The sequence below is a fragment of the Crocuta crocuta genome, unplaced genomic scaffold, assembly GCF_008692635.1.
Source record: "Crocuta crocuta isolate KB4526 unplaced genomic scaffold, BGI_CrCroc_1.0 scaffold116, whole genome shotgun sequence".
NCBI lineage: Eukaryota > Metazoa > Chordata > Mammalia > Carnivora > Hyaenidae > Crocuta > Crocuta crocuta.
The window spans coordinates 4,419,179-4,442,935 of NW_027531562.1; the positions used below are offsets into that span (position 1 = coordinate 4,419,179).

At 38.1% G+C, this 23,757-nt stretch overlaps 1 protein-coding gene across 1 annotated transcript in view; it reads left to right on the forward strand.

Moving 5' to 3' along the window:
• The window catches only part of PRKD1 (protein kinase D1), a 319,505-nt gene that overhangs the window by 289,830 nt on the left and 5,918 nt on the right, over positions 1–23,757 (forward strand). Inside the window, exons 14-16 of the mRNA XM_077772733.1 lie at positions 6,531–6,692; positions 7,249–7,347; positions 8,925–9,192. Of these exons, the coding sequence (XP_077628859.1) occupies positions 6,531–6,692; positions 7,249–7,347; positions 8,925–9,192 (529 nt within the window). The remainder of the gene's footprint in view (positions 1–6,530; positions 6,693–7,248; positions 7,348–8,924; positions 9,193–23,757) is intronic.

The following is a 23,757-nucleotide window of genomic DNA, read 5'->3' on the forward strand; positions in this document are numbered from 1 at the left end:
GAAAGTATATATGAAAGTATAAAATGGAGAGAGAGGGGTACTTGTTCTGAAAATAGTTTACTATGGCTAGAGAGAAGGGTAGATATATAGGAGAAGAAGAAAAGAAGCTAGGGAAATACTCAGATGGGAGGAGAAGTAGCTGATGGTGAAGGGTCCATGTGCTGCACTAAAGGGTACATCTCCTAAAGCTGGTGGTAATTCCCTTATGAGCTAGAAGCAAGATGAAATGATCAGAATCACAGGGGCAGCCCTCTGAGGAGTGTGATAAGGGTGTCTGGGTGGCTTAGTCAGTTAAGCATCAGACTCTTACCTTAGCTCAAGGAGTGGGCTGGAAGAGAACAAGACCTGAGACAAGGAGATCAGTTGGGAGGCTGTGGCACATCCCTAGAAGAGAGATAAGGCTCAAAACTTAATGGTTTGGTGAGGCATTAATGGTGAGGATGAAGGTGAGGCATCAGTGTGAGGGAAATTAAGGGGATGAGCTCTAAAACTTGTAGAGCCCAACTGGTCATTAGAAGTAAGGGAGAAGGGAATGTTCAGGATGACTCTCGGGTTTCTGACCCAGATGGCTTGCCATTTACCAAGAGAGGAAACACCACCAGAAGACTAAGTTTTGATGGAAAGACACTGATTCTGTTGTTGGACATCCTTCATTTAAATGAATATACCTAAAAGACCATTGGATATAAGATTCTGGAATTTAGGAGAGATAGCAAAGCTTCCCTTACCAATTTTTGTATTATCTTTACTGAGTCTTCTTATAATCACCTGCTCTCTACATTGACTTTTTTAACCTCTCTCAGGGAATTACATGCTATTTCTCTTTTATAAGACATCAGGTGATTGTGATTTCTAGAGGCATTAAATGAAGCATAAATTGTAGGAGAATGTGATTGGAAAATGGATAAGAAGATGTCCTCTTCTCTTAACACTGGCAAATGGGCAGTAATGAGGATCAACAAAATCATTGCCATAGTGCTTTACCTCTGAGAAAGGTACCTCATGTCTCCATGAACGGTGCTGTGTAATGAAATACTCTTCCTTCTGCTCTGCATGCCATTTAGAAATGTAGACCTTAGACTTATCACTGTTTTCTTTCTGTCTCATTATGAACTAAAACATTTAGATGTTTGATAGAAAAGTAGTCCAGAGTCCCCATATTCCAGCTATACTGCTCATAAACAACCTGTTAAAAAGATATGTTGATTTTAATTCTCCTCTTTCTCACCTCTCATATGTTTGAGTATAAAAATCCTAAAGGTAGAATAAATAAGGGGGAAAACATGACATCTTTAACTAATCACAGCTAAATATATGAAATCAATATTTTAATGAGAGGTAAAGAATATAAGTATCAATGAAATACTGTTTGACATGAATCTGAAAAGTATAACCTAAACCAGAATGTATACATACACTAAAAATGTTAGTTAAATTTTTATTTCCTTTCTTTTAGGTAAAATGTTGCAATTTTTATAAAAGCTTTTGCTTTTAGTGACTAGTTTCCACTGATTACACAAGAATTCTCTAGGCAACTCGAATCAGTAAGATTTTTGTCTTGATCTCCAAATGGTATTTCCTCCAGACTTCAAAATAATTTATATTCACCCCATGGATATGTCATCAATCTGTTAAGTGTGAATGGACACTATTCTTTCCTGTACTTGACCAAATGTTTCATTTCCTGAAAATTAAATTACTTAAATGCAACAAACAGATGGTCAAAGAGTCCAGTAATAGCTTACTCTGCCATGAAATTTATTATCTGAATTCTTGAGGTAGGCCTGAGAAGTTAGCAAAATTCTTTCTGAGCGCTGGTATGCCCTGGTTAGTGTTAAAATCATCAAGCCACTTTGAAGTTAATTTGGTTACTTTGGGCATTAGTAGGAAAAGTTGAAAAGTTATTTCATATGTTATACAGAAAAGTAAAATTGTGAGCAAGTCACATGGACCACTTGGGTTGAAACTTATCTTAGAGTAACTCTTCAAGAATTAGAAAGATAATATGAATCATATACGATAATAGAAAATAATGGCTTGAATTTGTTTTATTTCCAGTCTCCAACCACTATTATCTTATCTAGGCTAAAGAAGTATTCATCAGTATAGTATAGAGAATTTGGATAAATAAGGCATGACTCTTTCTATTCTCTTTTCTTCTGTTACTGTCAAATAGAAGAACAACTTTGGTCATTTGGTTCATTGCAAAAAAACACAGCTCATGAGTAAGCATCTATTATGGCCTTGTCTCAGCTATACATGATAAATATTAAAAATGTCAGCTTGTTATATATCAGCTCTGCAGTAAAAAAAAAAAAAGTCATTTTGCTATTGGAAAGCTTTTTCAGCTACCACCGAGGGTATTCTTTAACAAATCTATAAAGCATAAGGGTTTTTATAACGGAGTAAGGGCCAAGTGCAACAAACATATTAGTCTAAACTTTTCTAACATTTCTTTTTCCCATTTGTGTATAGATGACTTTTAATTCAATGCTTTTACTGAACTTTTTAAAATTGATATACCTAACTGTATTCAAGGTCCCTTATTAAAAATAGCAAAATTTTATCCTTTTCATAAATATGCTATTAGAGGACATTTTAGAGTCTTTCAGAGTTTACAGTAAACATGGGACAAGATAGTTGACAGTGAACAGTCTCATTAATCCATTCCATACTTTTGGCCTAGAGCATTCTGGGAGTTCACCAAATAGATAAAAACATGTAAGTCCTCACTTTTGTCATTCTGTCATTAAGTCATGTTATAGAATAGGGAAGAGGAAAAAAGAATTACTGAGTGAAGCTCTTTAGTACTTCTAAGAACTCACTCTCTTAGAGTAATAGAAGTAGAAGCACATGCAGAGTAACATTGCAATATATATATTTGGCTAATTTAGGTAGGAGAGCTTCCTGGCCATCTTGTGACGCCTTCTTCTCCCTCACCCTCCGCAGCCCAAACCAGGATAAGCAGAAGCAGCCGGCCACGACACTACAACACCACTTTTGTTTCCCCCCTGCCCTTCCTGAGCCCCCTTTCCCTTTATCTCTTCCACACTACAGTTTCTCCTGTGTCTGCACACTGGCAACCCCTTGCCTGCTTCTGTCTGACTCCTGCTTTCCTATTCATTGTTCCTCCTCCCCACCCATTCAACAGGCCTTGGTCATTTAAGAAAGCCAAACTCCAGGCGCCTGGGTGGCTCAGTCAGTTAAGCATCCGACTTCAGCTCAGGTCACGATCTCATGACTCGTGGGTTCGAGCCCCGTGTCGAGCTCTTTGCTAACAGCTAGTTCAGAACTTGGAGCCTGCTTCAGATTCTGTGTCTCCCTCTCTCTCTGACTCTCCCCTGCTCATGCCGTCTCTATCTTTCCCTCAAAAATAAATAAAATTACAAAAAAAAGAAAGCCAAATTCTCCAGAACACTGCTTAAATGCTTAAAGTTAGATTAAATTGAAAAAATAATCAGTTCAGGGGAGCCTGGCTGGCTCAGTTGGTTAAGCGTCCGAGTCTTGATATTGCCTCAGATCATGATCTCATGTTTGGTGAGACTGAGCCCTGCACGTGGGGTTCTGTGATGACAGCATGAAGCTTGCATGGGATTCTTTCTCTCTCTCTCTCTCACTCAAATAAATAAATATTGTTTAAAAAAAAAAAAGAAAGAAAAAAGAGTTAGTTCATAAAATACTCAGAAAAGAAGATATACTTAGCACATCTGATGATGGACTTGTTTCAGGAGGATCATAACTCAGGCAGGACTCTTATGTCATTCTTAAAGCCTTTCCTGTCATCATTGATTTAAAAGAGGACAGCTGAAATGCCTGGATATCCAGGGGCAGGTCTTTTCATTCATTGTGGCTCCTCTCTCAGAAAAAGGGGATGACAAGACCATGTGACAGCCTACATGCAGGTTTAGGAATGAGCAGTGCTATCGCTGGTATTCCATACCGCATATCAAACACACTCAGGCACTCTTTAACTAGAGTCTCCCACCTAAGGATCTGGCACTCCCATAGAGCTCAAAGCCCAGCAACTGTCTGGTCTTATTTGTAGGCAGTCAGGACAAATAAAGTAATAGTAGTGTGTGAGCTCTGTTAATCCCACCCTGTTCATGTGCTTCAGCTCTGATCAGGAGATAATGACTCTGGAGGCCTGGTCTATCCTGAAGCAGCCAGATCTGACCAGCTAAGAGTGTGACAGTTTCAAGAACAATGGCTGCAGCACTCTGGAGGTGAAAGGCTTTGGGGTGGATGTATGGACGTTTGCTAGGACCACATGCGGAAACTTGTTATTCCATGACTGCATTAATGGTACAGCATGATTGGGTGCCAAGGCATCAGACCAAAAAGACGCATCAGTGGTCTGAGGCAGAGATCAAAATGGCCAAGGTAGTGGAAAGGCATCCAGAGAGACAGGTTGTCATGGGAGCTTCTGCCAGCCGTGGCATGGCTCCGTATGCAGTTCATGCCAGCCGTGCCTTACCTCCCCTTACCTTACGACTACGGTGCACACTCCCCTGCAGCCCCTTCCGCTGCTCACCACCCGGTATCCATCTCTGAGATCTGAGTATTGAGCCACCTCAGGTTTAAAGTCATTTGTGGAAATTTCATTTTATATACACTTTTATCACTATGAATTTTTTTCTCAAATACAGCGGGTTTTTTGTTGTTGTTGTTGTTGTTTTCCCTGTTCAGCTGTTAGCACATTTAAGTTACTCCCTGATTTTTCTTTAGGTAGTTTGTGTTCATGATGATTTTTTCTTTCTTTTTTTTTTTTTGAACAAGTGCATTTTTAAAATTTATTTATTGAGAGAGAGAGAAAGAGAATGAATGAACAGGGCGGGGGCGGACAGAAAGAGGGAAGCAGAGAAAACCCCAATCAGGCTCCACATGCTCAGTGCAGGGCCGAACACGAAACATGGGGCTCAAATTCACAAACCATGAGATTGTGACCTGAGGGAAAATCAAGGGTCAGACTCCTAACCAATTGAGCCACTTAGTCTCCTTAATGATTTTTTTTCTGTTTCTCATTGAAATATAAGTAGAGGGCACCTGGGTGGCTCAGTTGGTTAAGCATCCGACTTCACCTCAGGTCATGATCTCATGGTTTGTGGGTTCAAGCCCCACATCGGGCTCTGTGCTGACAGCCAGCTCAGAGCCTGGAGCCTGCTTCAGATTCTGTGTCTCCCTCTCTCTCTGCCCCTTCCCTGCTTGCACCCTGACTTTCTTTCTCTCTCTCAAAAATAAATAAACATTAAAAAAAGATAAAAGAGGGACTCCTGGGTGGCTCAGTTGGTTAAGCATCCGACTTCACCTCAGGTCATGATCTCATGGTTTGTGGGTTCAAGCCCCACATCGGGCTCTGTGCTGACAGCCAGCTCAGAGCCTGGAGACTGTTTCAGATTCTGTGTCTCCCTCTCTCTCTGGCCCTCCCCTGCTCAGGCTGTCTCTTTCTCTCTCAGAAATTTAAAAAGATAAAAGAAATAATAGTAGAACATATAATAGTTCTTTTAATTTTAGCATTTTATATTGTGCACAGGAAAGAAACAAAATAAAGATCAGATGATCAAAGGCGTGGTTGATGACTCCACAGCAACATTCAGACTCAAGCATCATCACAAGGGTCCATCAAATGTTAAGAGTAATTTTACTTGACCTATGTGACATTTAACATATCAATCACCTGGCGGGCTTAGTCAGTTAAGCATCCCACTCTTGATTTCAACCCAGAGGTCATAATCACACAGTTTTGTGAGTTCGAACCCTGAGTTGGGCTGTCAGCACAGAACCTACTTGGGATTCTCCCTCTCTCTCTGCCCCTCCTCTACTCGCTTTTTTTAAATAAATAAATTTTTAAGAGATCATGTCAGGCCAAATGCAACCTGTCAATAGCCATTGCTTTATTGTGGAAATATTTATTGAGTGCTTGAGTGCCATGTAGGACCACCACATAAGCATCATGGTGTACCAAACAAAACATGTGCTCAATAGTTTTTTTTTTTCTTTTCTGTTTTCCTGGCAATCTAAACTCTGTGTAAGGGCTCTGATAGCAAACTACTGCAGCCTCCAGTAGCAGAGCAATTCCACAAGGTTTTGACTAAGGCTCTACATCAGTGCCGTCAGATGCACCACAAGTACAGATTTCATCTTGTCTACCTTCACTTTCCCAAGTGTGTAGAGATGGCCTGGTATACTTATTTAGGATGGTGTGCTTAATATTGGAGATGATCCTAAGAAATTACAGATTTCTCAATATGGTATTCTAATTAAAATCTAATTAGCAATTCACAGTGCTGGAACTTAGGTTTTCCAGCATAGAAAAAATAATTTCACTATGCATAGAAAGTAATGATATATTTTTTTGGAGACATTAGAATTTCAAAATATAAGGCAGCACATGTGGAATTTAGAAATGTTAAGAATCTGGAGTGTGGGTTTCTCCTTAGCTTTAAAGCTTGAACAGTTTTATATAATCAGTGAGCTTGCCAAACAGTATCAAAAAACTCATTTTCTTCAAGTGCTTTATTTATCTTTAATAGAACCTTCATCACCCTGGTGTTGTAAATTTGGAGTGTATGTTTGAGACGCCTGAAAGAGTGTTTGTTGTTATGGAAAAACTCCATGGAGACATGCTGGAGATGATCTTGTCAAGTGAAAAGGGCAGGTTGCCAGAGCACATAACGAAGTTTTTAATTACTCAGGTAAGAAATCAATTAGAGGCAGAAAAAAATAAAAGATAATGTTCAATATCAAATGTTATCACTGCTTAACTGTAGCTTCCTAGCCTTGTCTAGTCCCTACCTCCAAAGTCAAAATTACACACTCAAAAAGGTTGCAGGAGCTTATAGTATTATTTCGTTTCTATCAGTGGCCTCCAGAGTCCAGGATACCAAGTGAGTAATGTGTATGCAGCCCCACGTATTAAGGCTCCCCATGAAATTTTAAATTGCACAGTGGCTGAGTCCTGGTTCTTTGCAAATCTTTAAGAACGGGTATCCTGGTAAGATATTATTGACAACTGTTATCTACACCTGTCTTTGTTGCTGTATCAATACCATAATATGCTACTTTTTTCACTGACGTTTCCTTAGAAACCTGCTGTTAATTTAGCTCATTTCAGTGCCGTGCGTGTAAAGAAGCTTAAGTGTTCATTGTGAGTTTTCTCATGGCCCTTCCAATCTATGCCCTGGTCGAAAACATTTTGAAACGAACTAATAGACCAAAATAAAATCATTGTGATGATTTTCTTCTTTACAGATACTTGTGGCTTTGAGGCATCTTCACTTTAAAAATATCGTTCACTGTGACCTCAAACCAGAAAACGTGTTGCTGGCCTCGGCAGACCCTTTCCCCCAGGCAAGTAGAAAAGCCTCTCTTGGCAAAGCCTGCTGCACCCGCTCCCTTGCGGGATTCTGTCACCTTTTATCCTCAAAACCTTTATTTGTTTCAAGTTTTACCTGTTTGTGTTCATCCATTTGTTTCCTTCTTATATTTTTGGGACTGCAGTTTTGTCCCTCTGGCTTCGTAGTTCAGCCTGCCTTAGTGGACACAGGAGCCTTCTCAATGGGTTTTGTCACCTGTTGTATCGAGATCCTGGTGCGCTGGCAGCCCAGCACAGAAAGCACTGGCCCTGGCCCTAGAAGGAGAACACTGATAAGTCCCAGGCACATTTAAGCTCAGTGTTGTTCTCAGGGACAAGGGCAAAAGTTTCTGCTTTTCCTCAGCTCTAAGGACGGAAAACAACTGCATGTCTTCCTACAGAATCATCACTGAAGTGATCTAAGTCACTGAAGTGACCTGACTAAGCCATAGGTGGCTGTCCACCTTGCTTCCTTGACGTCTTCACGTCCTGTCTAGGTTCCCATGCAGAGTTAATTTGGAGGATTATTATAGATAACATGGCAAATCTCTATGTTTATCCCTCAGCCTTTATTTATTATTTATTATTTATTTGTATGTTTATTTTNTGGACACTTAACCAACTAAGCCACCCAGGCACCCCTGTTTATTTATTTTTAATTAATTTATTTTAAAATTACTTAACATACAGTGTAGTCTTGGCTTCAGGAATAGAACTCAGTGATTCATCTCTCACATATAATGCAATGCCCGTCTCAAAAAGTGCTTCCCTTAATGCCCAGCACCCATTTAACCCACTCCCAACCCCATAGTTTGTTCTAGCAATCCTCAGTTTGTTCTCTGTATTTCAAAGTCTCTTATGGTTTGCCTCTCTCTTTTTATCTTATTTTTTCTTCCCTTCCCCCATGTTCCTCTGTTGAGGTTCCCAATTTTCACATATGAGTGAAATCATGGGATATCTGCCTTTCTCTGACTAGCGTCACTTAGCATAATACCTTCCACTTCCATCCATGTTGTTGCAAATGGCAAGATTTCATTAGTTTTCACTGTTGAGCAGTATTCCATTGTGTATATATACCACATCTTCTTTATCCGTTCATCAGTTGATGGACATTTGGGCTCTTTCCCTAATTTGGCTGTTGTTGATAGTGCTGCTATTCACATAGGGGTGCAGGTGCCCCTTCAAATCAGCATTTTTGTATTCTTTGGATAAACCTTTATTTATAATAAGCCCTTGAGTTTAGTCTGTCACTTCCATATTTACATAATGTTTTCCTGCCTTGTAAAATAATATTACCCACTTCTGAGTAAACATATTTTCACATTTATCACTTTGTTTTGGATGCGGGGAGGAAGGGAGAATGTTTAGATGATATTTTTAATAATGAAATTTGCTTTTGTACCAGAACTTCCATCACTGTCTTCAAGTAGATAAAATGGAAAATAGCTGTTACTTCCATCATGAGAACTCAAACAATATATGTAAAGAATTACATATAGTTGTCTTTGGCAGACCTGGGATAAGACACACAATCTGTGACCTTACCTTTCCTGCAAACCATTATTATCAACAGGTGAAACTTTGTGACTTTGGTTTTGCCCGGATCATTGGAGAAAAGTCTTTCCGGAGGTCAGTGGTGGGTACCCCAGCGTACCTGGCTCCTGAGGTTCTAAGGAACAAGGGCTATAATCGCTCTCTAGACATGTGGTCTGTTGGAGTCATCATCTATGTAAGCCTAAGTGGCACATTCCCATTTAATGAAGATGAAGACATCCATGATCAAATCCAGAATGCAGCTTTCATGTATCCACCAAATCCCTGGAAGGAAATCTCTCATGAAGGTAATATCTTCCATTCAGAAATGATAATGGTTTAATCCTTAGGTCTTATATTGTTAAATCAATAGCGAATTATTAAGTTGATAGATGTTCATTGCAAATTGTCCACCGGAGTAGGGGCACAATTTGATTAAGGTAGATTGAGAAGGACCAGAAACGTCTCCTGATGAAATGTACATATATTATAGAGAGATTGAGCAATACATGTTAAGAGGCAAATGAAACAAAAAGAAACTGTTAATACTTTGATATGTTTCCTTAGAATTTATAAATACTTATACATTGGTGTAAGGGAAACAGCTAATCTCTACCAAGAGTAATCTTTATCTACCATATACCTGTTTCTGTATTAAGCACTTTTAATCTATTATGGGCACAAGAACTCTATGATAGTGATAATTGAATTATCATATTACATATTACTATGCAAGTTCTTTGTGCGCTGGTTTCCTTCATGTGACATAAAGGTATGCATGCTATTTTACCTGGCCATTTCACTAGTATTATATTTTTAGGTTGTTTCTATTTGATCCTTACGTATAATTTCTGCATGTTTCTCTGATGATTTCTTTAGGATAGATTACCATGAAAGTGTTGCATTATTTACAGTTAACATCCGAACAAATCTTTCCTTCTCCTTAAAACATGAGAGAGTTTTAAAAGAAGTGGCATGGGCATTTGGGGCAGAGAAAATGGCACGCTTCAGAGTAGAATTCCCCAATGAATGTACTTTGGATCTCACAAAAATCCCATAATTTTTACTATTATCCCTGTACTTCAGGGAAGAACACCAAGGCAAAAGAACTGACACCACAACCCAAAATCACCAAGCTAGTAAGTGGCAGAGCCAGAATGTATACCAGACAGGTATATAACCAAGGTATATACCTGGATATGCTGGTATAGACACATATATACTGTGTATATACCCAGCCTGAGCACATATTCTTCAATCACCAGTCCTTTAGCTTTCAGGCCACGTCTAGTTCTAAGTTTGTTCAGATTTCTCACCACTTTAAAAGGCAAGTACAGTCAGAGATAAACATCTGTTTGATATCTGTTACTGCATTCAGTGATGTGGGAATCAGAAGAGTGTATCTAAACTGCCCAAGGTAATTAACTCCTGTTAGTATTAAGTGACAAGAGCTATCCATTATCAGGGCTTTGAGTTACTATTAGCAACAACCTTTAACATTCTCTAATTAGTTGTAAATCATAGCTGGATGGATATATCTTAAAGGAATCTGTGACCTACAAATGAACTATCATGTAGCCAAAGCACTAATGAAATATTTAGGATAATTCAACAGAGGCAAAAAGCAAAGTATAATTAGGTTTCTTTTCCTGGAGGCAGAAAGGTGGAATTATCAAATAACCTTGTGATCAGTGTCCTTGTTAGGAAACACTACCTTTAAATATGGCTAACCGTTATGTTTGATACCCACAATCCAGAAACCCAGTAAAAGGACTTGCTATTGTTACCATGGTGCAAATCTGGAATACCTTTGAAGACTGTCACATTTTCCTATTATGCAGGAATAATACATTGGGTAAACTGCCTCCACATTGTAACATTTTTTCTTGGAATAGTGGAGTACTTTTTCTTGAAGTAGTGGAATAAATGATGCTTGCTCTCTGATATGATGGAAATGTCCTGGCCTAGCTATTAGATATAACCTATTTAGGCCAGAAACCAATAGCTATAGATGTGAACATTTAATTAGCACTGATAGTAGAGGCCAGAGACCTAGATATTAATGGTTCAAGAAACTCTTTTGGGAAATCACAAATACACACACACACACACACACACACACACACACCCACACATCCTAGGTAACATGAAAGTAAAGAACAAAAATAAAATATTCCTTAAAGAACTTGAAGCTAAATGGAAATATGCCAAGTTCAAAGGAGAAAGAATCACTGTGGACTTGATTAGTCAGAATTGCATTTTCAGAGGAGATGGAATTTAGGCTAGTCACTAAAAATTGCAAAGAAAGAAATACAATATTTGAGTAAGAAAATTACATGGGAAATTTAAAAGCATTTATATTTGACCAGGAATTACATATTTACTTGGCTACAGATATTTCTAAGTGCTAAAAATTTCCTATCACTCAGACAAAGTTATGTAGAGACCAGCTCAGATAGAAATTCACTTTTCTAAATAGGTTTGGGAATTAACTGGCCTCTCTCCTCAATATCTTCCTCTGACTCATCCTTGCCTTTGAGGCACAAGAGTTGTACTGTTTGCTAATTGCTACTCTGGATGACAAATGAGTAACCTAGTTGCTGATATATGAACAGTACTAATAGTTGATATAAAGGAAAAATTATTTATCCCACTATCTTGTTGAGAACAAAAAATCCCCTCATGAAAAATTGTAACGGGCTGGGACCATGCGATTTTAAGCACATAGATCTGATAAACACACAAGGAAACTAGTATTGGCAAAGGATGGTCACAACTGATATTAGTAAATTTTCAGTCTCCATATACTTTAAACCACTCCAGAACCACTAAAAATATAGATACAAGGAAATAAAAATCTAAGCACTTCATTGACTCAAAAACCAAAGGTAAGGATCAACAGTCAAGTGGTTTGAGTTATGGTAGTATCTGCCATTCTAATTAGCCATCACTTAACCTTCTCTGAGCTTCAGTTCCTCATCTGTAAAGCAGGATAATGATTCCTGCCTATATAATGAGTTGGTAACTGAGACTGAATGAGATAAAAGATGTGAAAAACATCTAGACAGGCAGGTGTGGGGTGAATCAAGGACTTGGATTTAGGAGGGGGATAGCAGAGCACTAAGCTAAGCAACTGCTCTGGCGGGTAACCAAGAAGTGATTGTATAATTTTGGAAATTATATGCAAACTGATGTGCATGTTTCCCAAGTATTCTTCAGACATATTGGTAGTTGTGTGTGTGTGTGTGTGTGTGTGTGTGTGTGTGTGTGTGTTTCTTGGCATGAAAGAGAAAAAGAAAAAAGAAGGTTGTAAGGTCTTTGTAGTATACATAGATGTGTCAGAAGAAAAAAAAAATCCTGTGTCATTCATTTATTTTTCTGTTAGTGTAGACATGGACTTGATATAATATAGTACCATATCTTGGAGTGGTGGAATTTGCATCATACCATTTGAACCTCACAGCAATCCTCCAATATGTAACTTGTTTTAGTCTCTGTAATAGAGAGAAACCAAAAGGTTAAGTGACTTGTCTAAAGTCACACAGTGGAAGGGCTTGGACTTCGAATTATTTGTCTCCATTCTTTATAGCATAGATAATTGTACACCAAAGGGTGCTTATTTCTTATGGCTTGATATTTAGGAATCTATAGGGAATATTTTAAATTCATTCATTGTTTTTGATATAATAAACAGAGTACTGGCATCCTGGGGATGTGCTTACTACTAATTTAGCAGTGAATTAGTCGGGACTCTTGTGTGCAAATAATAGAAACCTATAATTGACGTACACAGAAGATAATACATTGACTCACTCAACAGGGAAGTCCAAAAGGTGAAACTCATCTATGTGGGTCTGGTGGTTCAGCATAATATTTCCCCATCTCTCATCATCTCTGCTTTGCTTTATGATGGCTTCCCCCTCAGGTGGACTCTTCATGTGTTGCAAAGTGATCCCCCGGCAGCCCCAGGCTTACATGCTACTCATTGTACATGATCTCTGAATGGAAGAGTAATTATTTATCAGTAGCCATACAGTCTCTGAAAGGGGCACTGATTGGCTCTGCTTAAATCCTGTAATACCCTGGGAACAATCACATTGTCACCGCAGGAACCTGGCTTTGATTGGCCTTGTAGATGGTGGAGAGCCTCTCCAGTCTGGAGAGAGTAAGTTCCTGCAGGGAAAAGATAGTAGGCCAAAAACAAACACAAAACCATTAACAGATGTCCATTATAAATTTTTTTTTGTGAGTCAAGGTATGATTTGAAAAATGAGAAAAATCTTAGGAAAACCTAACTCAGCAATTGTTACGTGAAAAATGGAGATGGTAAAATTAAATTTTCAAAGAAAAAAATCATAGCAGCTAACACTTTTATAGCATTTGCATTATAGCCAAGCACTATTTAAACACTTTCCTTACATGAACTCATTTAATCACCCCCAACCTTTGAGTAGATACTATAATTGTTTCCATTTGAAAGATGAGGGAGCGTAGTCACCGAGAGTTAAGTGGTTTTCCTGAGTGGGGCCAGGGTGCAAATCCTGTCAGCTGGCTCCAAGGTAGATGCTCTTATCTACTACATTTACAGCCTCTTGATTATCCTTCTAATGGATTTTGCCATGCTGTCACATTAAATTTTTAATATGCTTTCACTAGCTTAGAGCTGCAGTAGCAACACAGTTTTTAATAATGTCTAAAAATACAGAGAAACAAGATCATGTTGTGATAACGACCTGAATTGAGAGCTCTTCCACTTAGTGTATTGGTGACCTCATCCAACTTACTTATTCTCTTAGGTCTCAGTTTTCTTGTCTCAAATATGGTGACAGTGATTCCTAACTCACTGGGTTATTTTAAGTATTAAATGAAATTTCAGTGGAAAGTGCATACCACAGTGATTGACATAACTAGATTATCTTAAATATAACGAACACTTTCTATTTTCCAGTCACTTTACATGATCTATCTATGTATCTGTCTGTATATATGTATTTAGTTATACACACAAACTTGTGTATATTTATATATGTAAAGTATATATGTAACTAAACATACATTTAATTATACTCATATATAGTTACATATATGTAACTAAATAGACACACTGTAAATAGAGTTATAAATATATAACTAAATAAGAATGCATGTATATAATAAAACACTCCAGAATGGATCATATGATTATAAATAATTGTACAAGAAGAGACTTTGGGTTACCGTGGGATGGGAGTATGAGAACATTTCAATTCATTCTAAGCCAGTGTTGTGCACTGCACCTTGTTTCATTCCATCATTGTGACTACCAGATGGCCATTTCACATCATCCAGTTAATCTATTGTTACCTATCAATGCTTACACATGGCCTTACTTCTGTCAAGCTTTGTCACATATTAGATTCAGTTTGGCCCTTAACACATCCATCTTATGACCTTTCTCAGTCCCTTGAAATGACTTGCATGCTTACTTTAAAATATTTACTTAATTAAGCAAATTTACAGTATCTCATGGAAAGAGAAGCCCATTATCACTTAAATATTTTTTAGATAATCAGATGAAACTAAGGAAAATTATGACTTTCTTGATCATGTATCAATATTCCCTTCCTTTCATTGCATTTTTAGCAATTCCAAAATAAAAGACCAGGCTGCTCTTCATGTTTGTCACATCTGGTACAGTAATAAGAGCAAATCTTGGAAGGACATTGCCAAGACATCAGAAAATTGCAAACAAGGCCCTGTCTATGACTTAAGAAGTAGATACCAGGGGTGTAGAGCTTAGAAATGGGAAATGGAAAAACTAACTAATGGAACATGGAAATATTTGCAAGGAAAGGGATTTCTAATAATTTTGCCAAAGAACCTTCTGGGGTATGGCTTATTTTAAATCTGTCATAGTCTAGCTCTAGGTCTATAGCAGGCATTTTTAACTTTACCATGCCAAACTTAATCAGAGGAGCTAGTTAAAAATGGAGATTCCCAGGCTCTACCCTCATAAACTACAATCCTGTGCTGAGAATGTCAGAGGTCCATGGATCACGCTTTCAGAAATACTGCTTCAGAGCCCTGATCCTCTGAAAGACCTGACAGCTGAAAGGTACTCTTAAATTCTTACATAAATTCCCATTATTTAAATTTAAATAAATCATAAAATTCCTCTCTAATTCCTAACCTCTATTTGCATTCACATTTTCTTTCTCAGATATTTACTATCAGGCCATGTAATTTATTTCAAATGTTAACTGTATTTCAATATTGATTGCCATGAAAGTAGTAAGAATAGAAAAAGGTTTTTGACCAGTTTCTTTTGTCAGGAATAAAGAAGAAAACATGTGAACTCCAGGAAATAGAGTAAGTTGTATAACAGAGTTATGTATAATAAAGAGGAAACTAACATATGTGTTATGATTTTGTGCTTTGCTCAATTAAAGAGATGTAGGAAAAGAGAATCCTTTTGACGCATGACAATTCTCCTTTGAATGGACATGGGTTTGGAAATTTGATATTATATGGTATAGTGGACAGGGGTTATAATCTTAGGGTTCATAATAGTTACTTATAAATTATCCCACATACTGCTTACTGATTCACAATTTTAGATAACCTTTAGAGCAAGCGTGTCTGACTATATTATACTTGTGAAGGAATGTAAGTAATGAAATATCTACAATGCTGAGGAGGGGAATAGAAAAGAGGTGAAGAGAGCTAGAAGAACCATAGCTTCCACAAGTTCGTTTAAGATTCTGCCAAGGTGAATGGACTAAGTTATACATATTTACTTGTATGACTTAATGTATAATTTGATGTTGAGTTAAAACTTTTGATTAAATATCATATATATATATATATATGTATGTATATCCCATTTTGTTTGCCAGGCACTGTTCTAAATTACAGAGGTGGCCAGTACATTACTTTAAGATAACCTAATTACTTGAGAGAAGAAGGACAGTACAGTACAGAAACCTGAAATAAAATGATTCATTGTCCTTAACGGAAAGGAATCTATGTTTGTGTTATTTAACTTTTTTTATCTTTACTTATTTTTGAGAGACAGAGAGAGAGAGAGTGTGAGTTGGGGGAGGGGCAGAGATGAGAGAGAGACACAGAATCCAAAGCAGGCTTCAGGCTCTGAGCTCTCAGCACAGAGCCCGATGAGAGGCTCGAACTCACGAGCTGTGAGATCATGACCTAAGCCCAAGTCGGAAGCTTAACCTATTGAGCCACCCAGGTACCCCTGATTTGTTTTGTTTTTAAGGTGGTTCTTCTCAAACTCTGTGATGAAGGACCAGTTTTATTTTATCTTAATTTCTAAATATATATATATATATAATCAAATCAAATAAAAACATATGACAGCAATATCAATTTTCTATAAAAGTTCCCACAGACTTTGTTTACTTCCTGTACCTCTCTCACTGTAGATGAATGAATTCACAGGTTGGTACTGATCCATGAACTTCCTCTGCGTGGCACTGGTATAAAGCTAATCAGAAGAAATTTTAAGTAGTTAAAAGAGGTAGTCTCTGCAGAGTGGGCCTCATAATGAGATGTGAGGTTTTTATTTTTCATTTTGAGCTCTTTTTACAAATTGATTTAGATCTTGTACCAGATACATACAGTACTTTCATTAAGGAATAATAAAAATGGGGGGTGCCTGGCTGGCTGAGTCAGTTAAGTGTCCGACTTCGGCTCAGGTCATGATCTCATAGTTTGTGAGTTCTTTTTTTTTTTTTTTTTAATNCTAAAACTTTAAGTGTTCAAATATATATATTTTTTATATATATTATATATATATAAAACACATATATAATAACACACACACACACACACACATATATATGTATATGTAAGTGTTATTCAGTGAAGAGCGAGGGTTATGTTTCCTTTTCTGTAACACCAGTCTGGCATCGTGATTGGGCAGATGAAGAAGATGCAACCTCCATTCTCTCAACTTATGCCCACACAAAGGAGAATTATCAAGTGTGAAAGTCAAACAAATTCTCTTTTCCTACATTCCTTCAGTTGCCCAAAATCATCACATACATCTAAAACTATGCCTTTTTGTATGTAACATTAGAAGGCAGCTTTTGTTTTCCCAAGAGTTTACTCTTAGAGGAAGAAAGGAAGTGGTGGAAGACCGAGCAATGTGGATTGTAACAGCTGGTAAAGTGAGATATAACTTGCACCAGTGCAAGTCATCTTACCAGAATGATGACAAACCTGCGGCAATGGGAAGGCATCTATTAGAGTAAAAAGTACATTTCTATCATCAACTTGAATTGATGTGCTCAATGAGAAACACACGGTCAATTTGAGGAAGGTTAGTAATAGACCATGAAGATCACCAGAGAAATTACTATTTTTTTCTTCTGAGTTTTGATATTCCTTTATGTGACATTAGGGAGACAAGCAGGCTGTAATCAACACAGAGGCAGCCTTGGAAATTGTCTCACAATGAGTCCCCAACCCCTGCAGATAGAGATCATATTCTGCATTCATAGGTGACGTCTGAAGAAGCACCTATTCTCAAGTCACCTGCTGTGTTGTGACTGCTCAGCCTCACAGTCACATGGTTAGTGTGTATTATGAAGAATTAAGAGCTGACACAAATCCTTGACATTCCACATATAAAAAGGGCGGTGGGGAGGAAAACCCCTAGCATTAATCCTATAGCTTATCTTCAGTTCAAGATTATTAAATTATGATGCACCAGTGCCATAGGTTTTTTCTGCTTGTGTTCTCGAATAGCCTCAGTGTTAGTATTTCTGTATCCTCCTTTCCCTGATAGACATAGCTATACTTTACTTTGCCAGTTGGTCTCAATCCTGTGCTGACATTTATGAACAGTAGAATATATGGCATCTCAAGTCATAGAATGGCTATCATACTACACCGCTAAATTTATCAAAGCATCTAAATTTTACATTTAAAGCACTTTTTATCATTCAGTGTGGTTAATTCAAATAAAATTGGTCACAAGTGTGTTTTTCTACCAGAAATTGAAGATGAAAAATACAGCCAGTACAAACACAAAGCAAAGCTAAATAAAAGCCTTGCACCAAGAATACCACATGGTATGTTTTCAGAATCCAACAGTGTTCCAGAACGCTAAACACTTAAGTTGGAAGTAGCACTTTGCCATGAAAAGGAACCAGCTGTAGGTCCCTCTTGCACTACATATTGTTCAAAACAAAAAACAACCCCATTGAAAATAAGCCTTGGGTAGATGAGACCCAGAAGTCCAACGGTATAGGAAACAAAAGAAAGACAATTGTCATTTTAATAATTAAACTGTGTTTGTAACAGTTTATGAGGCTTGTAGATCCAGCAAGCCTGCTGAATATTAATGAATAGATTGATTTGGCAACATATTAGCACCACTGTCAGACATAACAGCACGGAAGAGATGTGAGGGAGCTAGCCAGTGAGCTGCTTTAAAATGCTTGACTGAGTGTCAGGAAATTCTATCATGACTGGTAAACTAAAGTGAATTATGTGGGTTCAAACTTCCACTGGGGTTTAATAATCTCTCCTCAGAACTCTGGAGTTACTTAGTTTACCTTCTTTTAAGCCATTGCAGTTCATTCAAAAATAATAAATAAGCCTAAAATTGGGAACCAAAGGCATACAGTGATTTTTAAAATCTTCCAATAGAGTTAATTATTTATTTTGTATGTGTGTGTATGTATACATATATATTTCAAGTCCAAATGAGATATTACCTGAAAGGGTGTACCACCAGGAAATGAATCATTTATTTTGGTAGCAAGTAAAATGAAACTGAAAGAATTTTCTCTAAAAAATGGTAATTTGTAGGGAAAAAACGCTCAGAAGTTTTAGCAAAAATATTAGCATTAAAAGAGGGAATATTGGCATTATAAGTGCTGAAAAATTGGCTATTTGTTTGCCATCCAAATTGAAATCTCTCCTACATATTCCAATTATAAAATTAAAATTTCACTTCTGAATGTATATCATAGTTGAGTTGAAATATGACATCTGAAATGTCAGGGTAGAGGAACAGTAAAGGTTTAAGTATTCTGTAAGTTAGCTCTCCTCCACAATGACAACAGAGAATATTTCAAAATATAGCATGTTAAAAGTCTTACTCAGCCCCTGTACTGCTCTGTTATACCAGTATACTGAGTAATTATCCAGAACATTCTTAAATTGCTTCTGTGATAGAAAATGGTTTCACAAGGACCCTTATTTCTTCTGAATCTGAACCCAACCAAAATCTCTGTTTTTACCCACTGTTAGAACAAACCCGTTCTTTTTTTTTCCAAATAGAGGCTAATCTCAGGTTTGAAAAGCAACCACCATCTCACCCCTGATCTCTTCTCTAGGGCAATCAGCTTTTGCTTCAGCGTCCTGTTCACTCTGGTCCAAACACTCTCATCTTTGTTTTTCAAACCCCAGAGCTGTTCTTACTCAAGGTTCCACAAGTCTAGTTAAGTCTAAAGTGAAGCTACCACTTCCTCATGATAAAGAACACATTTCTTTCAGCATGGCCTAAAAATCACAACTCGGGAACAATAGATGGACTCATGTTGCGTTTACCGTGGATTTAGAACCTGAACTCCTTCTCACAAACATTGTTGATAAGCCAGGTTTTCCTGTTTTGTACTTAGACCTTTCCTTCGGGGACGGGGGAGTGAGGCCTAAAGAGAGGACTCCGTTTCATTGATCCCTGTTAAATGTTATGATACTAGGATGGCCTAGAGCTCCAGATGCAGTTATTTTGGAGCTGATTTATGTAACCCAGTTTGTGTCCTGTTGGCATCCTCTGAATGAAAGCTCTCTGAAAACCCTTCTATGTCCTCCTTTCAGAATACTAAACCAGATGGGGCTGAGGACAGATACCTGTATGTTTAGATGCCTTTCTTTGTCTTTACATCCATCTCTTCAGGGGCCCTTGGGGCAATATTAAACCAGTTGTTAACTACTATCAATGTTCTTCTACCTCTCGTTCCTTGCTACTGAAAATATGTAACAAGGGTACATGTGTAGGTCTAAGGCTTCTCCTGTGAGCCACTAAACTATAGACTCTCAGGTCTTACCCCAGATCTACTGAATCAGAATCTTCAGTTTAAGATCCCTGTGTTGTTTTATGCGTGTAAAAGTCTGAGAAGCACTCCTTGGCAGAGTTGTTCTCAATTCCAGCTGCACATACTAGCAACACTTGTGGTGCTTCTAAAGATAACCGAAGCCTGGAAGCCCCTCCCTAAAGATTTTCACTTGACCTGTGGCTTGAGTATTAGCATTAAAAAAAAAAAAAATCAGAAAAACTGAAACCTCTCCAAAGGATTTTAATGTGCTATGAAAATGGGGGGAAAATCCACACTGCACATGATTAGGCTCCTGTAAATACGTTTTGATTTCTGCCTTAAATTTTGAATCAGTTTAGCATCATTTTCAGGGCTGTTGTATGCCGTGTTTAAACAATTTGTGATTTCCAAGATTGTATTTCCAGTTCAAGAGGAAATGAAATTGAATGTAAAGCAAAGGCATAACCATTGATAGAGTAACTTTCTACAGAGGAAAGAGCTGGAAAAGGAAAGATACCAACTTGAGTCTCGAAAGGTCTTGCACTTCGTTGGATTGCGGTAATTGACTCAGAAAGAGTAAGATGATGATTTCCAGCGGCCTTGTTTGCTGCCTGCAGCCTCTGGTTTCAGCCCGGGAGGAGCGTCCCAGTTAGTGTTGCCGGGCAACAGCTTGCTGGGTTGAGAGCTGGAATGTGAAGGGTTGCAAAACGATTTTTAAAATAAACACACAACTTACCATCAGCATGAAGCAAACCAAGAGAAGTACTGAGCACTGTGACAGGCAGTGAGGCAGAATGGAAGGGAAAAAAGAAAACACTTCCTTGAAGGCAGGGAGCTGACGGGTTGACAGATGATGGCCCCATCACTGGAAAAATAGTCCTGATCTGGTTTCCAATTTGAAAATTTGTACTTGAATAATTTGCAGGTGGACAGAAGACATATGGACAAAATTTTTAAAAAGAAGAGGTCAGTCCATGGAATTCATGGGTAATTTCTCTTCTATAAAATAAACGTTGCAAAATCACATGAGCTTTATTACAGATATTCTCAGCATTATTCTGATTTTCTGATGGAAATTACCGATCCTATGATCTATTACATTTTATGGAGTTGTAATGTCTTACCATCCAGGAATATGTTTAGCCAAAATATACAAACCATATGCACATAATGTGAATATTCAAACTTAGACCTGAGGAAATGGTCATTTAGATGTCTAATTAATGTATTCAATCTACCAAACGCTGTTTAGCAAGCATTTTCCTAAGGCAGTGAGTGATGCATTTTATTTTAAATATTTATGAAACTTCCCTGCAAAAATGAACACATAAATCTGTGTGACCTTCAAGGAGTTAAAATCTAGTGGGAAGAGTAGGGGAAGGACAGGCTTGCACTGAAATAACACAAGATGGGAAAGGGAAATAACTGAGAGGTGTGACCCGAGGGACCTATTATATGTGCACATACGTCCAGTTCTATTCACTTAGTAGGATTTTCTCCAGGTTTTGGATGTTGTTCAGTTTAGCCGTAGCAGTGGCATATGTAAATATACCTCCTACATACAGAGAACCTATTTTGTTCGTACATGTGGTATTTGCTTTGAAATACAGAATGACTGCAAGATAGTGCCTACAGTTGCAAGGATAATTCTGAATTTTGATGGCAGACGAAAATGGAATCCATACAGTTAACACTCTTATGGAACATTCCCTTGCATATTAAAACATAAATTCCTTTAGCACCTGCATATAGCATTTAGTTTTGGTTTTGTTCCGATATTGCTAGTGCACCTGGCAAACAGGCTGCCCAGAACTGTAGCTATCCTAACATCTGCTCAAAGTTCCATTCTAGTAAAAGAGAACACTGGATTAAATTTATTTGCTTTCCTGACATTTTAGTTTTCAACTGATGGGGCAATGAGGGAAATTGCTGTACAGGAAGTTAGGGGGCGAGTAACTGTATTAGCCAAGAGTTTACTATAGCAAAAAATAAAATTAGGCTTCAAAAAAAAAAAAAAAGATTTTCTTTCCCTACTTGCACTCTCGCTCGCTCACTCTCTCTCAAAATACACTTAAAAAAACATTTTCTTTCTTTTTTTTCTAATGTATAGGAAACATTAGCGCGAATTCATGGCTAGAGACATTTTAGAAAGCACAAAACTCTGCTTGTGAAGGATAGGGGATTGTTTAAAAATAAAAATTTGAACCATACAATCATTTAAAATTTTCCAGGAACAAAGAAAAGGGGAAAAACTCCTCTGTTGTGGGATTCTTGGTGCGAAGGTCAAGAAAGAATTCTTGAAAAGTTTTACAATGCAGCTTAGTAATTTTATTTAAGTAGCATGGGAACCTGTGGGCAGAAAGAGCTGCACTTTTGCTGTATGAAGCCAGTGGTTATATGCTTAGTGCTCAAAGGGGGAGGGTGCAGGTAGTATTAGATCACGAATGTCTTCTTTGAATTTGTACTTGAAAAATTACCTTCACAGGACTTCGGTGGCACTTAATCAGTTCAATATTAACTACTGGTGAAATAGGCAGTCATCTGACTCTTTAAGAATGTCGCAACCAGCATGTATTTAACCATTATCAAAACCATACAGAGGGCACCTGGGTGACTCAGTCAGTTATGCTGACGATTTAGGTTCAGGTCATGATCTCACCGCTCATGAATTGGAGCCTGGTGACAGGCTCTGTGCTGACAGCTCAGAGCCTGGGGCCTGCTTTGGATTCTGTGTCTCCCTCTCTCTCTACCTCTCCCCTGCTTGTGTCTCTCCCCTGCTTGTGTCTCCCCTGTCTCTCTCTCTCTCAAAAATAAGTAAACATAAAAAAAAAAAAAAAACTATACAGGTTATAGATCAGCCTTCTGGGCTACATGTGAACACTTCTTTGCTTCTATCCCTCATCTCAATGTGGTTGTTCAAAGTCTTTACAGAACTCGTATTTAAGACAATTTATTAATAATAGGGAAGGAAGGGATTGAGCTTAAGCATGAATAAGAGAACAAAACCCTCAGAATATTAGAAAGGCTAACTCCCAGAATAAATGGACAGGTATAGTCAGAAAATAATCCTACCAGTCTCTGAAGAAATTAATATCATATTTACTGTAAAAATTGAAAGAGACATCAGCCACTGCCTATTTTTCTCCTGTTTTCTTCAGGGACGGGTAGGGGGTTGTTCAGACTGAGAGAATAGGGGAGGAAAGTGTGAAGCAAAAAAATCTAATCCAAGGGAATAGAGGATTTCCTGCATAGCTTTGGCCCTAACCAATGTCAGCTATTTAAAATGACATCCGCTGATTGCCCAAAACTGTGGAGACCAGCACTATGTTGCAATAAACGTCAGCTCTTGAAAAGCAGATGTTTGGATACATACTTATTGCTGTATGTAGGGAAGGAAGTTGAAGGTACCATGATTTTCTAAGACATGATCTCCTTCTCCAGTATCCCTCTCTCATGGGGCTACAGAGACCTCTTGGGCTTCAGATCCTCATGGGGCTCTGGGGAGCCTGAAACTTCTGCCTTTTTCTCCCTTCCCCTTGGTCAAGGGCATCCTTCTCTGCTATGCCAGCATGCCCCCTTTCCTTCTGACTCTCCCTGCTACTGCTGCAGCCTGCTTCTTCACTCCTATTCCCCACAGTTGGAGAACACTCCCTGTTTCCTCTGCTTAGTATCTCTGAGAGACATTTGCAGAATGTTCCAGTGTGGTTTCTGTCCCGTTTTCTCTCCCTCCTCTTCACCCCCTGCATCCCCTCTAGATCAGAATGCTGACTCTTGATTTAAGTTTTGGAACTGGAGGTGAGATCCTGTTTGGACTTTTTCTCTGAC